Genomic DNA, 13642 nt, shown 5'->3' with positions numbered 1-13642 from the left:
AGTATGGCTTAGCACCCACTTTATTCAGTTGAAATTGCCCTCAACTCGTTTTGCTCCCAGATACATCGGGCCTTTCCCTGTACTCCGCCGGCTGGGCCCGGTCACTTATAGCCTTCATTTACCCACATCACTCAAGATCCATAACGCCTTCCACATCTCGCTTTTAAAGCCGCTCATCCTGTCAGAATTCTCGAAGAAACCACCTGAATCCCAACCTCTGGCCGCTGAAGAGGATATAACATATCAGGTTGAGGACATCTTGGATGTGAGGAAGCGCGGAAGGCATTGGGAGTATCTGATCTCGTGGGAAACTATTAAGGTAGCCCTGTTGGAAATTAAATCCAGAGATTCTTCTAAAAAGGTTGAATCACCCGGGCTTTCCACAGAAGAAGGCTGTTTATCTTGACCCAAATGTTTTTTCCTAGGTAGATAAAATATTTTAGAAATAACATCCTCAACATAAGCTAAATTATCATTCAAATATTTCTTAAACATTTCATTAGCGGATAATAAGTTGGAATATGGAAAATTAACAAAACGCTAATTATTATTCCTAGTTAAAATTTCCCAAAGCCTCCATTTTGCTATGTAATGCTAAACTATCTTTTAATATATGTTGTTTCTGAATTTAATAATAAAGGAACTTGCAAACTCAAGGCAGAAGCAATTTTTTCAAGATCTTGCAGCCTCTTCTCTTGTGACTGTAGGAATGATCTGGTCTCACCCATAAAGGAATTAAATTGTGAGATGGATTGGAATACATTATTATCTAGTTTAGTAATCAATTTCCACAAGTCTAAGAGTGACACATTAGATGGCTCAACAAGAACTTTCCTCTCATCTAATGAAATCGGACCAGATTTTAAATGAACAACATTAGATTCATTTGGGTCAGAAGCAGATATCTTGACAGATAAAGCAAGATTAACTGCTTGCTGTCCATTGCTCTGTAAATCACCCGCTGCTATTTTAGTAGCCTGTGTAAAATCAGACCGCTCAGCCTGAAGTGAGGGGGCTGATGGTTGAGGAGGGAGTCTAATAGAAGCAGGACTCAAGGAAGCTCCTGAAGGGGGGCTCCCACTGCAGTCACTGAGATGCAACTCACCCATCCATTGAAGGTAGTTGTCCATAGGGCCTCGAATTACAGCTGAAACAGGAGATGAAGAGTAGATTTTAAATGTCCTTTTCCTCCCCATCTGGGCAAAGCTGTGCGGCTTGCGCCTTGGGTTTTTATTGAGAAGTCAGGCACTGCTCGATGATATCAGCGTCTCCAGGTGGGGAGGAGCATTGCCGCAACTCTCACAGGTGGCCAGAACAGGATACAGCTGGATCCACAATCTTCTATGGGTCGCCTCCTCCACAAAACTCCCCACCTTTGCACCATAGGCCTTAGTTTTTTATTTTGCAATCAGGCACTGCTCGATGATGTCAGCGTTTCCGGGTGGGGAAGAGCGTCGCCGCGGTCAGAATAGAATACAGCTGGACCCACGATCTTTTATGGTACGCCCCCTCCACAAAACTCCCCATAGCTGCCTATCTTAAAGATAGCTGGATAACTTTAGCTGGCTAACCTTAGGACTACTCTTTGGCATAACCAAAGTTATCTTGATAAGTTATCCAGCTAACTCTGAATGATGAAATTAGCTGGATAACTTATCCAGCTAGCTTAACGCCGCCCCATGGAAAGCCTTTTGTTATCCAGCTAAAATTTTGCTGCATGAATGCCCAAAATATTCAAAAGTTGGCAGTTAGATGGATAACAGTTAGATGCCTCTGAATAGTGACCTCTACGTGTCTTAACTTGATAAATTGTTGATTTATATACTTTGGTAAATTTTGTGTTTGTATATAGTTTAAATATTATTTAAAAACAAATGTGAATGGTTTTCAATATAAAATTGATTTCTTTTGCATAGATAGAGGTGTGATTCATAATGCAAATTTTCATATAATTACCACAGAATTTTTGAAAAATCTGCCACAGAATCTGCTAATTCTTGCTACAGAATCTTAACAAATCTGATGCAAGAAACTGGGGGCTTTGATTATATGACATGAGAAAGCTTTAGTCATTTGGAAGTTGGCATTGTGAAGCTGTTATCCTAAGCATAATGTCCTCAGAATACTAGTCCCTGCACTAGATCTACATTTTGTCTCTTCTGCTGAACAAGTCGTGTTCCATCAATAGTATCACCCAGAACAGTTGCTCTCCTTCCCTTTCCTTGCTCCTTCTCTTGCTCCACACCACCTCTTTCTTTTGTTCTTCTGGCTTTAATAAAATATAAACTGCTACAGAAAGAAAAACAATAGTCATATGGGGAAGAGGGAGGCAGAAGGATATAGGAGCAGAGTAAGGAGATAAGACAGATACCAGGGTAGTTGAGACTAAAAGAATTTTATGTGAAGAGTGTAGCATAGATATTCACCTGCTATATGAGAGGGTGTGAAAAGAGACTTTCACATGAGTAGTAAAATTCTAAAGCTTTATGGGATCAAAATACTATATTTAACCCATAAAGCTTAGGATTCTCAAGTCTGGTCTTCGAAAGCCATAAAGGGATCTGTTTTTTAGGTGAACCAAGCTGTGCAAATTAGCCTTGGTCTTAGAACAAATATATATTAATACATCTAAGGGCAATTTTCAGAGTCATTTCCGTGGATGAAATAGTACTTTACCTGTACAAATGGCCTTTTTCAAAATTACTTGCCTGAGGTTTGGGAAAACGTATGCATGCATGGCCTGTATACATATAATTTTATCTGCAGTGAGCAGAGGCATTCTCAGGGGTAGCTTTGGGGAGAGGTTTGCACTTACATGCATACATTTGTATTTTCAAAAGTATGTGCATAAATTATCCCAAAAAATGTATGTACACAAATTAACAGGTGTAAATGTGTGCAGGTAGTTTTGATGGAGTCATTTTCAAAGGGAAAGTATGTGTGTAAAGTATGTGGGCAATAGATTTTAAGGCAATCGGCCAAATTTTAAAAGGCCGGGCTTTGCACACGCCGTGCGCATTTTCAAATGGGCCCGGCCACACGCGTAAACCCCGGTATGCGCACAAGTGCCGGGCCTCTTCAAAGGGGTGGGCCGGGGGGCAGGATCTGGGTGGGGAGGGGTGGGGCGGGCCGGGACAGTGCCATTGTAGACTGTCCCGATGACTCATCTGTCGGCAGCCGGTCAGCACGCGCAAGTTACTTCAGCTCCGGCCCTGAAGTAAGTTGAAAAACAACAAAAAAAAAAAGGATAGATAGGTAGGGTTTAGCGGGTGGGAAGGAGAGGGGAAGAGGGAGGGAGTTAGGGAAGTTCACTCCCAGTCCGCTCCTTAATTGGAGCGGACTGGGAGTGATTTTCTTCCATTGTGTGTCTTTGGGAAGAATGCTTAGTACATAGGATTTTCAATATGAGTTAAGACAGTGGTTTTTATATCTGGCCCTCAACAGGTCAGATTTCCAGGATATCCACAATGAATATTTGTACTCTACATTGCATACACTTGGACTCAGAACCACGTTAATAGGCATAGTTTTGTTTGCCCAGAAAACCTGACCCATTGGAGGTACTTGAGGACCAGATTTGAAAATGACTAAAATAAGGGATTGCCTGATCTATAAGTTACATATGCAGTTTCAAACATGCCTAATAGCTTTAAGACTCCTCTGGCTTGATTTTTTACTTCAAAAACCCTGTGTCACTTATAAACTTATGATAAGCTACACACAATTATTCCCTCTCCCTAACATTGCACACACATGTAAGACTCTTTCTTCCCAGTCACACACTTATATTTATTTTCTTCCTCTGACGTAGACATATACTCAGCATCACTCTCTTTCTGTCCCTGTTTGATTGTATCCAGGAGAGTGGAAGTTTGAGATGGATGGAGAGGCTTTCCTCCCTAGCCACTATGGAAGAGCTGGAAAGAGGAACATGTCTTGTATCGGAATCAGCACCTTAATGGTAGCTCATGCTGATAGCACAATATTCTGTAGCAATCTCAGGAGACTGAAGGGAGCACTGGATAGGCAGAGCTACTACTCCTAGTAACCTCAGGAGACTGGAGAGGCACCGGTGACAGGAAGTTCTTCCTATGACCAATATTTACTTTTCCCAAGATATCAAACTCAGGAATTTTTGCACTCTGTAGTCTAGAATGCTGCAGCTTTTCTTTATAATAATAGTAAGGATTTTTTTAATTTATATTTAACATTTTGAGACATTTCACAGTGTATTACATTCAGGAACTGTAAATGTTTCCCTGTCCCTAGGGGGCTTACAATCTAAAGGCCCTATTTATTTTTCCCAAAGACACAAAATGGGAGAAAATCTTTAGTAAATAACTCCCTAAGTTTGTAATTCTGGCAATGGATGGTAAAGTGTCTTCCGTAAGGTCACAAGGAGCAGCAACAGGATTTCAACTCTGGCTTGCCTGGTTCACGGCCTGCTGCTCTAACCACTAGGCTGCTCTTCTTATGGTCAGGATTATCTTAAGGTCTCTCGAAAGGAGTTTGTTTTTTCTTTTTCAGTCATATCAGTGAGCTTTTGCCATATATATACAAATTTTCTAAAAGGTTGTAAAAAATAGTAATATAATCAAAGATCTAAAACACTTAAATATTATTGTCTATAATATTTACTTAGTGAATCTTTCTTCTTAGCTATTCCTACCATTAAAGGGGAGATCCCACCTTTGCTGCTGTTTTTTGAGGCTGTCATTAATTCAAGTGCTGCTGTAAAACACCCCCTCAATGCACTCATGACTCTGGAAGGAATACGATGTGCTTTAGCCCAAAAACGGTTAGACCTAGTTATACACTGGATCACACAACAAAGGTAAGGTACTGCTTACCCTTTCTCCCTCAGTCATTTGTCCTGATCGTCCTATACAAAAATCTGTGCACAGGGACGGTAACTTTCAAACGGGTGCATGGGTGCACAGATACGTGTGTGTGTCGGCATGAGCCCAGGGATGTGGCAATTCTATAGCATATGTGCACATACGCACGTATATTATAAAATAGCCTAGGAGCGCTTATGTGTGCATCCAATTTTGCAAGTTGGCATGCACAGCTGCACACATCTGGGTATGTGCTGCACATGTGGGGGAATTTTAAAACAGGTGCGCGTCCATGCCAAGACCAGTTTCACCAGTTCGCCCACCAGTTCACCCAATGTAGAGCTAGGTCCTCCACCAGCACGCCCCCCAGTTACCCAGACCCCTTAAACCTCTTATGCATGCTTGTTTTTTTTGTTTTTTTTTTTAACTTACATCTCCCCCATGGCAGAAATAAAGTTACGCGGTACTGGGCCTGGGTGCGGCCCAGGCACATAGGTACTTGCGTGTACATCTCCTGGCCCTGCCCCAGAATGCCCATGCCCTGCCCACACTATGCCCATTTTTCATTCCAAGTGAGATATTCGCATATGGGAAGATGTGCGCTCATGTATGCATCTTTTAAAATCAGGTGGACATGCACATGTCCTACATGGGCGCACATCTCCCGATTTTGGTGTGCCCCTGGCTTTTAAAATTCACCTTTAAGGCTGTTTTACATGATTCTGTTCTCTCACTACTGGTTTATCTCAGCACTGCAGCAAATCAAATAGGTTTTACCCTGACAATTTTGCAACATTGTTTTTGTTTATAGCTTGCTTTGCTCAAGTTAGTGTAACCTCCTGTTGGAGCACATAAAATGATCGAGGGTCTGATGCCTGTTTGTGAGCTGAGCACCAGTCTCTGTGTGGGTTCAAAGGCAAAAATGGTCAAGCAGATAGTACAGTGAACCTGGCTCAGAGGCGAGGACTGTATATAATATGCTGGCTAGGAAAGGCTCCACCAAACATCTCTTTCCCCTCATTGACCCCCTGCTCTCCAACTTCTTTCACAACTGTTAATGGCCTTTGTTAAACCCTCACCATGGGTAGCAGGAGGGTCTTACTCCAAAGGGTATCTTCAGACCAACTTTTTATTTTTACAATTCTGGGGTTACCAGCAGCAAGAGTAAAACTTGTAAAAATCACTGATTCCTTATCTTTCTGCTACACCAGTCCAGAACATTGGGGGGTAGCTTTTTAAAAAAAGTGCGTTCGCGTACTTTTGTTTGCGCACCAGACGCAAACAAAAGTACGCTGGATTTTATAAGATACACGCGTATCTTCTAAACTCCTGGATCGGCGCGCGCAAGGCTGCCGATTTTGGGCAGCCGGCGTGCGCCGAGCCGCGCAGCCTGTCTCCGTTCCCTCCGAGGCCGCTCCGAAATCGGAGCGGCCTCGGAGGGAACTTTCTTTCGCCCTCCCCTCACCTTCCCCTACCTAACCCACCCCCCCGGCCCTATCTAAACCCCCCCCTTACCTTTATCCACAGATTTACGCCTCCTGGAGGGAGACGTAAATCCACGCGCGCCAGCGGCCTGCTGGCGCACCGAGACCCGACCTGGGGGCGGTTCCGGAGCGCGCAGCCACGCCCCCGGGCCGGCGCCATGCCCCGGGCCCGCCCCCCAAATGCCGTGCCACGCCCCCAAACGCGGCGTCACTCGGCGACGCCCCCGACACGCCCCTTTTCAGAAACCCCGGGACTTACGCGAGTCCCGGGGTTCTGCGCGCACCGGCGGCCTATGGAAAATAGGCACGCCGGCGCACAAGGCCCTGCTCGCGTAAATCCGCCCGGATTTACACGAGCAGGGCTTTGAAAATCCGCCCGTGGGATTTCATCCCGCTCCCAGCTGATGGAGGCAGAATTCCATTTGACAAGTAGAAGTGATAGATTTTCTTAAATCAAATTCTGCCTCCATCAGCTGGGAGTGGGACTAAACCCCAATGTTCTGGACTGGTACAGCAGAAAGACAAGGAAACAGTGATTTTTACAAGTTGTCTGCGGAACCTAGTGATCCAATATTTTCTGCCTCCAGCTGATAAGTAGACATTCTGGTGGTATAACAGAATTTTTTGTTTTCAGTTTTTTATTTTGGACCTTAACTCTTAAATTAAAAGGAATAATTGATTGAAAGACAGTGGCCCTGCTCCAACCTGAGGGTTGCTGAAGCGAGCCAACCTAGTTAATGCTCTCTTCCTCGCAGAGGTTTTGGTAGAGCAAAGAGAGAAAATACCTCTGGTTTAGAGGAAGTACTTCTAATTGAGCTTTCCATTATAGTGGCAACTTAGAGTGTGGTGCCTGTTCATTTTGCAAGCTACCTTGCCTAGCCATTACTCCCTGAAAGGAGTCTTTAAAAGAAAAAAAGGGGCAAAGATAGCCTTCGAAGCCTCTGTTAACGTAAGGCATTCTGAACCAGTACCGGCAATCCGAAATTTGTGAGAAATAAACCTCCAAACCTAAATGCACTAAAGGAGAACACATTTTTATATTAAAAACCCATGTTAGAGAAGTCCCGTCATTGTGGCACATGTGGCAGTGAACCCAGCTATACTGTGTGCATATGATTAGAAAAAAATTCTGAAATGAGATCCTATGTGAGTAAGTTAAAAAAAAAAAAAAAAGGAGCTAATAAATCCTACCCAAGAACAAAAGCGTCAATGCTGGTTTTAGAGAGTCCTGAGTAAGGGAACAGAAACGATAGTTGAAACGGCTGTGGCCGCCATCTTGAATTCAGTTCAAGGTGACCTCGGAGTACAAAGAGGATTTAAATTCTAGAGAGGACGTTTTAGATGAGATATTTATTAGATGTCCAATCTTGCAGTCTCTTACCCTATTTTCTTCATTTTATGCAACAATCTTGACAGGTTTTAACAGCCAGAAAGTCTGCTTGAGGAATCATTTGTGAGCAGACAGCTCCACCCTGAGGATGTGCCCATACTTTCACCAATAAAAACAAAGTGGGCAAAATATAGGGCAATTATGCTGAATTCTTAAGAGAAAATTATTATGAATCCCCAGAGGAAGGGGGAATTATTTTCCGAGGGTGAGGAAGACTCAATAATTTGCTTGTTCCATAGAGAAGAAATATCTGCCTTAATCACGCAAGTAATTTCAGCATTAAGATTATCAGACAATAAATATAAACAAATTGGGACCCCATAATAAAAGGGTTGAGGAAACATCCCTCCTCCTTTTCCCTTCATTCAGAGCTTGAAAAACTGATAATGACAGTGTGGGAAACCCCATATTCTGGATTAAAGGGCTTAAAATATTTCTCAAAATTATATCTGCTCCCTTTAGAGTTTCAGGAGCATTTATTTCAAATTCTAAAACTAGACTTATGGTCTCTGCTATAGCCAGAAGAAAAAAACTATTTCTGTAGAAGGGGGAACATCTGTAAGGGACTCTCAGGATAAGAAGATGGAATTTATTTTGAGACAAATTTTTACTACATTAAGCTCTACTATATAAGTTACATTTCCAGAGCCCTTTTACAATGGATTCAGCATCTGCCGGAAGAGGATGAAGTTGCAAGACTGGAATCAGCCTCAGCTTATCTAGCAGATGGATTGTATGATCTAATAAGTTTATCTTTGAGATCTGTTGCCTTATCAGTAGGTGCAAGGAGGTGTCTATGACTTACAAATTGGGCAGCAGATTTGTGGTCAAAGATTCACCTCTGCAATCTACCTTTCAAGGGGCAAATGCTATTTGGTGAGGAGCTGGAAATATTAATAAAATCCATGGGAGACTCCCATTCCCAATAATTAACAGAAGAGAGAGGGAGACAAGTTCTTAGACCTTATAAACTTCAAATATAATTTTGTATCTATAGAAGACTGACAAATGTCTTCTCAACAATACAGAATGAGGGGAAAGATACAGTCCTTTTGGAGAGCAAGAAGATTGTGGCTTGATACTTATTCTCTGCTAGTGGCCAGCAGTGATATGCAACAGATCCACTCTTTGATTCAAACAATAGGAGGTCGTGTACAATCCTATTTCAAAGAGTGGATCCATATTACTACAGACCAATGAGTCTTAGTCATAATCTAGATGCTTTCAAGCTAGTATGTCAAGTGAAAAACAGATTGGTGGAATCTTCTTGCACAAATCCTTTAAAGAAGATGGCAATACAGATTACACTAGACAAACTCATACAACTCTTTGTGATTTGCCCAGTTCCTTATTGAGAGCAAATGCAAGGATCTGTTATTGTTTGTAAGGACCCCCTGGACTCTGTGGCTGTTGACCATGCCCACAGGGGAAGTCCCGTGAGGGGTCACAGGTCAGGCTCAACTTTAGGATACGCACACACAGATCTTTTATTAAACAGTATTGAGGAGCCACCAGAGGTGGTGGTAGTGAGTAGGAATGTAGCCCAGCTGGGCTTGTAGTCCCTCAGGCTCTGGAACAGCGATCCCACAATGGCTGTGCTGTAGTGGAGAGAAACTGAGATCGTGAGTACAAGCATTATATGCAGGGTTCAGGAACAGAGCCTTGTTGGTATAGTACTCACACAGCAGTCTCTCGGTATGGAGCACAGGAGCTGAAGTAAAGGCAGGCCCTCGAGGCGCGAGTACCTGGTTCCAGGGAACAGCTCTGAGAGAAGTAGATGGTAACTCACTGATGGTATAGGCAGCGGTGTCTTCCAGGCAGAAGAGAAGTCCAGGTAGTGAGTCCAGGAACATGGGCCCTTGAGGAGCGAGTATCAGTTCCAGACAGCGACCTGAAAGAAAGAGAGAGAGGCCCCCGAGGAGCGGGTACCCCAAATAGAGTAGTCCAATAGTGGAGGCAGAGTAGCTAGCTCGACGGCTAGCAATTGCGTAGGCTATTTGTATCCGGGATGCATGACGTCATTACAGGGGGACACCCCTGAGGTTCACGTCAAAGAAGGTACTTGAAGCAGGGCCGCACAGCGCGCACGCCCTAAGGCAACTGGACAGCATGGGAGGCAGTGCCCAAGCCAGAAGGGGGATGCCAGAGAGGACAGCAGGCAGATGCCGTGGCAGCCAAACATCTGTCAACTGCAGGAGAAGTCGCCAGAGAGATAAGGAGGGCGGAGTGGAGATGTCAGGCAGCGACAGTCGAAACAGGATGCTATTCAATTAATTTTCTAATATTAAAAGAGGCTGGAACTTATCATCCAATTTTGGATTTAAATGGAGTAAACCAGAGTTTGTGCATACTTCATTTGTACATTGAAACCCTTCATTCTGTCATAAGGTTGGTAAAGAAAGAGGACTTCTTGTCTTCACTAGATCTCAAGGAGGTATATTTCCACATCCCAATAAAAAAGTCTCATCAGAATATCTTCGTTTCTGCATAACAAGAAAACATTACCAGTTCAAAGCGTTCCCTTTTGGTTTAACAGCTGTCCCTAGAGCCTTCACCAAAGTAATGGTGGTGGTTGCAGCATCCTTGAGAATGAAAGAATTTCAGTATATCCATACCTGGATGATTGGCTAACTCATATCCAGATAGAATCAGAAAAACATCTGGAGTGGTGAAGATTTTAGAAAAACTAGGTTGGATTATCGATTACACAATGAGAAATCTACAGTTATCACAGACAATAGTGTTCTTAGGATCGCAGTTTAATACATTAGAAGGGAAAGTCTTCCTCTCTGAGTAAAGAATAGAAAAATTTTTCTCTCAAATGAGACATTTCCTAAAATTAGAAGCACCAATGAGGACAATGATGACAACTATAGATCTGGTTTCCTGGGCAAGGGCTCACATGAGACCACTTCAGAATACTCTCCACTTGTGTTGACCTCATCAACAGGATTATGATTTTCTTCTTCCGTTACCACTCTTGTCCAAACAGAATCTCCTTGGTGGGCAAACAAAGCCAACCTTGCCAAAGGAGTTTTTTTAGAACCATCGTCTTGGATCTTTGTAGTAACAGATGCAAGTACAACAGGCTGGGGAGCCCATTACCAAAGAAATTATGATCAGGGCATTGGACCCCACAGAAGTGTCATGGTTGATTAACAATTTAGAGACATGGGCCATCCGTTTAGCCTTATTATAGTTCCATAAGTTCTGAGAGGGAATGCGGTCAGGACCCTATGTGATAATAAAAGGTGCAACTGCAAAGGTTAAAAGCGTTCAGCAAGCATGGACATTGTTTAAAAATGCAATCCTAGAGGCGCAGTCCAGATGTATTCCACGCATTAAGAGGTGGAAGGAAGGCAAAACGATTACCATCATGGTTAAAAGGTGAGGTTAAAGAGGCTATTCTAGCCAAAAAAAATCCTTCAAAAATTGGAAGAAGGATCCATCTGAAGAAAATAGGATAAAACATAAGCATTGTCAAGTTAAGTGTAAAACATTAATAAGACAGGCGAAGAGAGAATTTGAAATGAAGTTGGCCATAGAGGCAAAAACTCATAATAAACACTTTTTAAAATATATCTGAAGCAAGAAACCTGTGAGGGAGTTGGTTGGACCATTAGATGACCGAGGGGTTAAAGGGGCTCTTAGGGAAGATAAGGCCATTGCAGAAAGACTAAATGATTTCTTTGCTTCCGTGTTTACTATTGAGGATGTTGGGGAGATACCAGTTCCGGAGATGGTTTTCAAGAGTGATTAGTCATACGAACTGAACCAAATCACTGTGAACCTGGAAGATGTAGTAGGCCAGATTGACAAACTAAAGAGTAGCAAATCACTTGGACCAGATGGTATGCATCCTAGGGTACTGAAGGATGGCTGAGGGGGGGGATCTGATAGAGGTCTTGAACAAGTAGATGTGAATCGGTTATTTACACTTTCGGATAATAGAATGACTAGGGGCATTCCATAAAGTTAGCAAGTAGCACATTTAAGACTAATTGGAGAACATTCTTTTTCACTCTGGAAGTTGTTGCCAGAGAATGTGGTTAGTGCAGTTAGTGTGTAGCTGGGTTCAAAAAAGGTTTGGATAAGTTCTTGGAGGAGAAGTCCATTAACTGCTATTAATCGAGTTTACTTAGGGAATAACCACTGCTATTAATTGTATCAGTAGCATGGGATCTTCTTGGTGTTTGGGTAATTGCCAGGTTCTTTTGGCCTGGTTTGGTCTTTGTTGGAAACAGGATGCTGGGCTTGATGGACCCTTGGTCTGACCCAGCATGGCAACAAATTCCAGATCTTAATTGTGCATTGAGTGAAAAAGAATTTTCTATGATTAGTTTTAAATGTGCTACTTGCTAACTTCATTGAGTGTGCCCTAGTTCTTCTATTATTCGAAAGAGTAAATAACTGATTCACAGTTACCTGTTCTAGACCTCTCAAGATTTTAAAGACCTCTATCATATTCCCCCTCAGCCTTCTCTTCTCCAAGCTGAACAGCCCTAACCTCTTTAGCCTTTCCTCATAGGGGAGCCGTTCCATCCTCCTTATCAATTTGGTCGCCCTTCTCTGTACCTTCCTCAGTGCAACTGTTTCTTTTCTGAGATGCGACGACCAGAATTGCACACAGTATTCAAGGTGCAGTCTCACCATGGAGCGATACAGAGGCATTATGACATTTTCCGTTTTATTCACCATTCCCTTCCTAATAATTCCTAACATTCTGTTTGCTTTTTTGACTGCTGCAGCACACTGAGCTGACGATTTTAAAGTATTATCCACTATGATGCCTAGATCTTTTTCCTGGGTGGTAACTCCTAATATGGAGCCTAACATTGTTTAACCACAGCAATGGTTATTTTTCCCTATATTCATCACCTTGCACTTGTCCACATTATATTTCATCTGCCATTTGAACATCCAATCTTCCAGTCTCACAAGGTCCTCCTGCAATTTATCACAATCTGCTTGTGATTTAACTATTGTAAATAATTTAATGTCATCTGCAAATTTGATCACCTCACTCGTCGTATGCCTTTCCAGATTTTATAAATATATTGAAAAGCACCAGTTCAAGTTCAGATCCCTGAGGTGCATCACTGTTTAACTTTTTCCACTGAGAAAATTGACCATTTAATCCTACTTTATGTTTCCTGTCTTTTAACCAGTCTGCAATCCATGAAAGGACATCGCTTCCTATCCCATGACTTTTTAGTTTTCTTAGAAGCCTCTCATTAGGGACTTTGTCAAACGCCTTCTGAAAATCCAAATACACTACATCCACTAGTTCAACTTTATCCACATGTTTATTAACCCTTTCAAAATAATGTAGCAGATTTGTGAGGCAAGACGTCCCTTGGGCAAATCCATGATGGCTGTGTCCCATTAAACCATGTCTATGTATATGTTCATGTAATTTTGTTCTTTAGAATAGTTTCCACTATATTTGTTGGTACTGAAGTCAGGCTCACTGGTTTATAGTTTCCCTGATCACTCCTGAAGTCCTTTTTAAATATCAGGATTACGATGGTTTAAATATCAGGATTACACTGATTAGTCTTCAGGTACAATGGACAATTTTAATGATAGGTTACATATTTTTACAAATAGGTCTGAAATTTTGAGTTCCTTCAGAACCCTGCGATGTATACCAAGCAATCCAGGTGATTTGCTACTCTTCAGTTTGTCAATCTGGCCTACTACATCTTCCAGGTTCACCAAGATTTAGTTCAGCTAATCTGTCTCTGGAACTGGTATCTCCCCAGTATACTCATTAGTAAACACAGAAGTAAAGAATTAATTTAGTCTTTCCACGATGGCTTTATGTTCCCTAAGTGCCCCTTTAACTCCTCAGTCATCTAACGGCCCCACCAACTAATTCTTCTGATATATTTTGAAAAGTTTTTATTATAAGGTTTTGCCTCTACAGC

General features: G+C 42.3%; 1 protein-coding gene across 2 annotated transcripts in view; it reads left to right on the top strand.

Moving 5' to 3' along the window:
* CLHC1 (clathrin heavy chain linker domain containing 1) overlaps positions 1-13642 on the top strand; it is a 183562-nt gene that overhangs the window by 114366 nt on the left and 55554 nt on the right. For both annotated transcript variants that reach the window (XM_029593450.1, XM_029593451.1), the window contains one exon: positions 4660-4834. In XM_029593450.1, the coding sequence (XP_029449310.1) occupies positions 4660-4834 (175 nt within the window). The remainder of the gene's footprint in view (positions 1-4659; positions 4835-13642) is intronic.

Source organism: Rhinatrema bivittatum, chromosome 3 (genome assembly GCF_901001135.1).
Source record: "Rhinatrema bivittatum chromosome 3, aRhiBiv1.1, whole genome shotgun sequence".
In the NCBI taxonomy this organism is placed as follows: domain Eukaryota; kingdom Metazoa; phylum Chordata; class Amphibia; order Gymnophiona; family Rhinatrematidae; genus Rhinatrema; species Rhinatrema bivittatum.
This window is presented reverse-complemented; position numbering and strand designations above follow the sequence as displayed.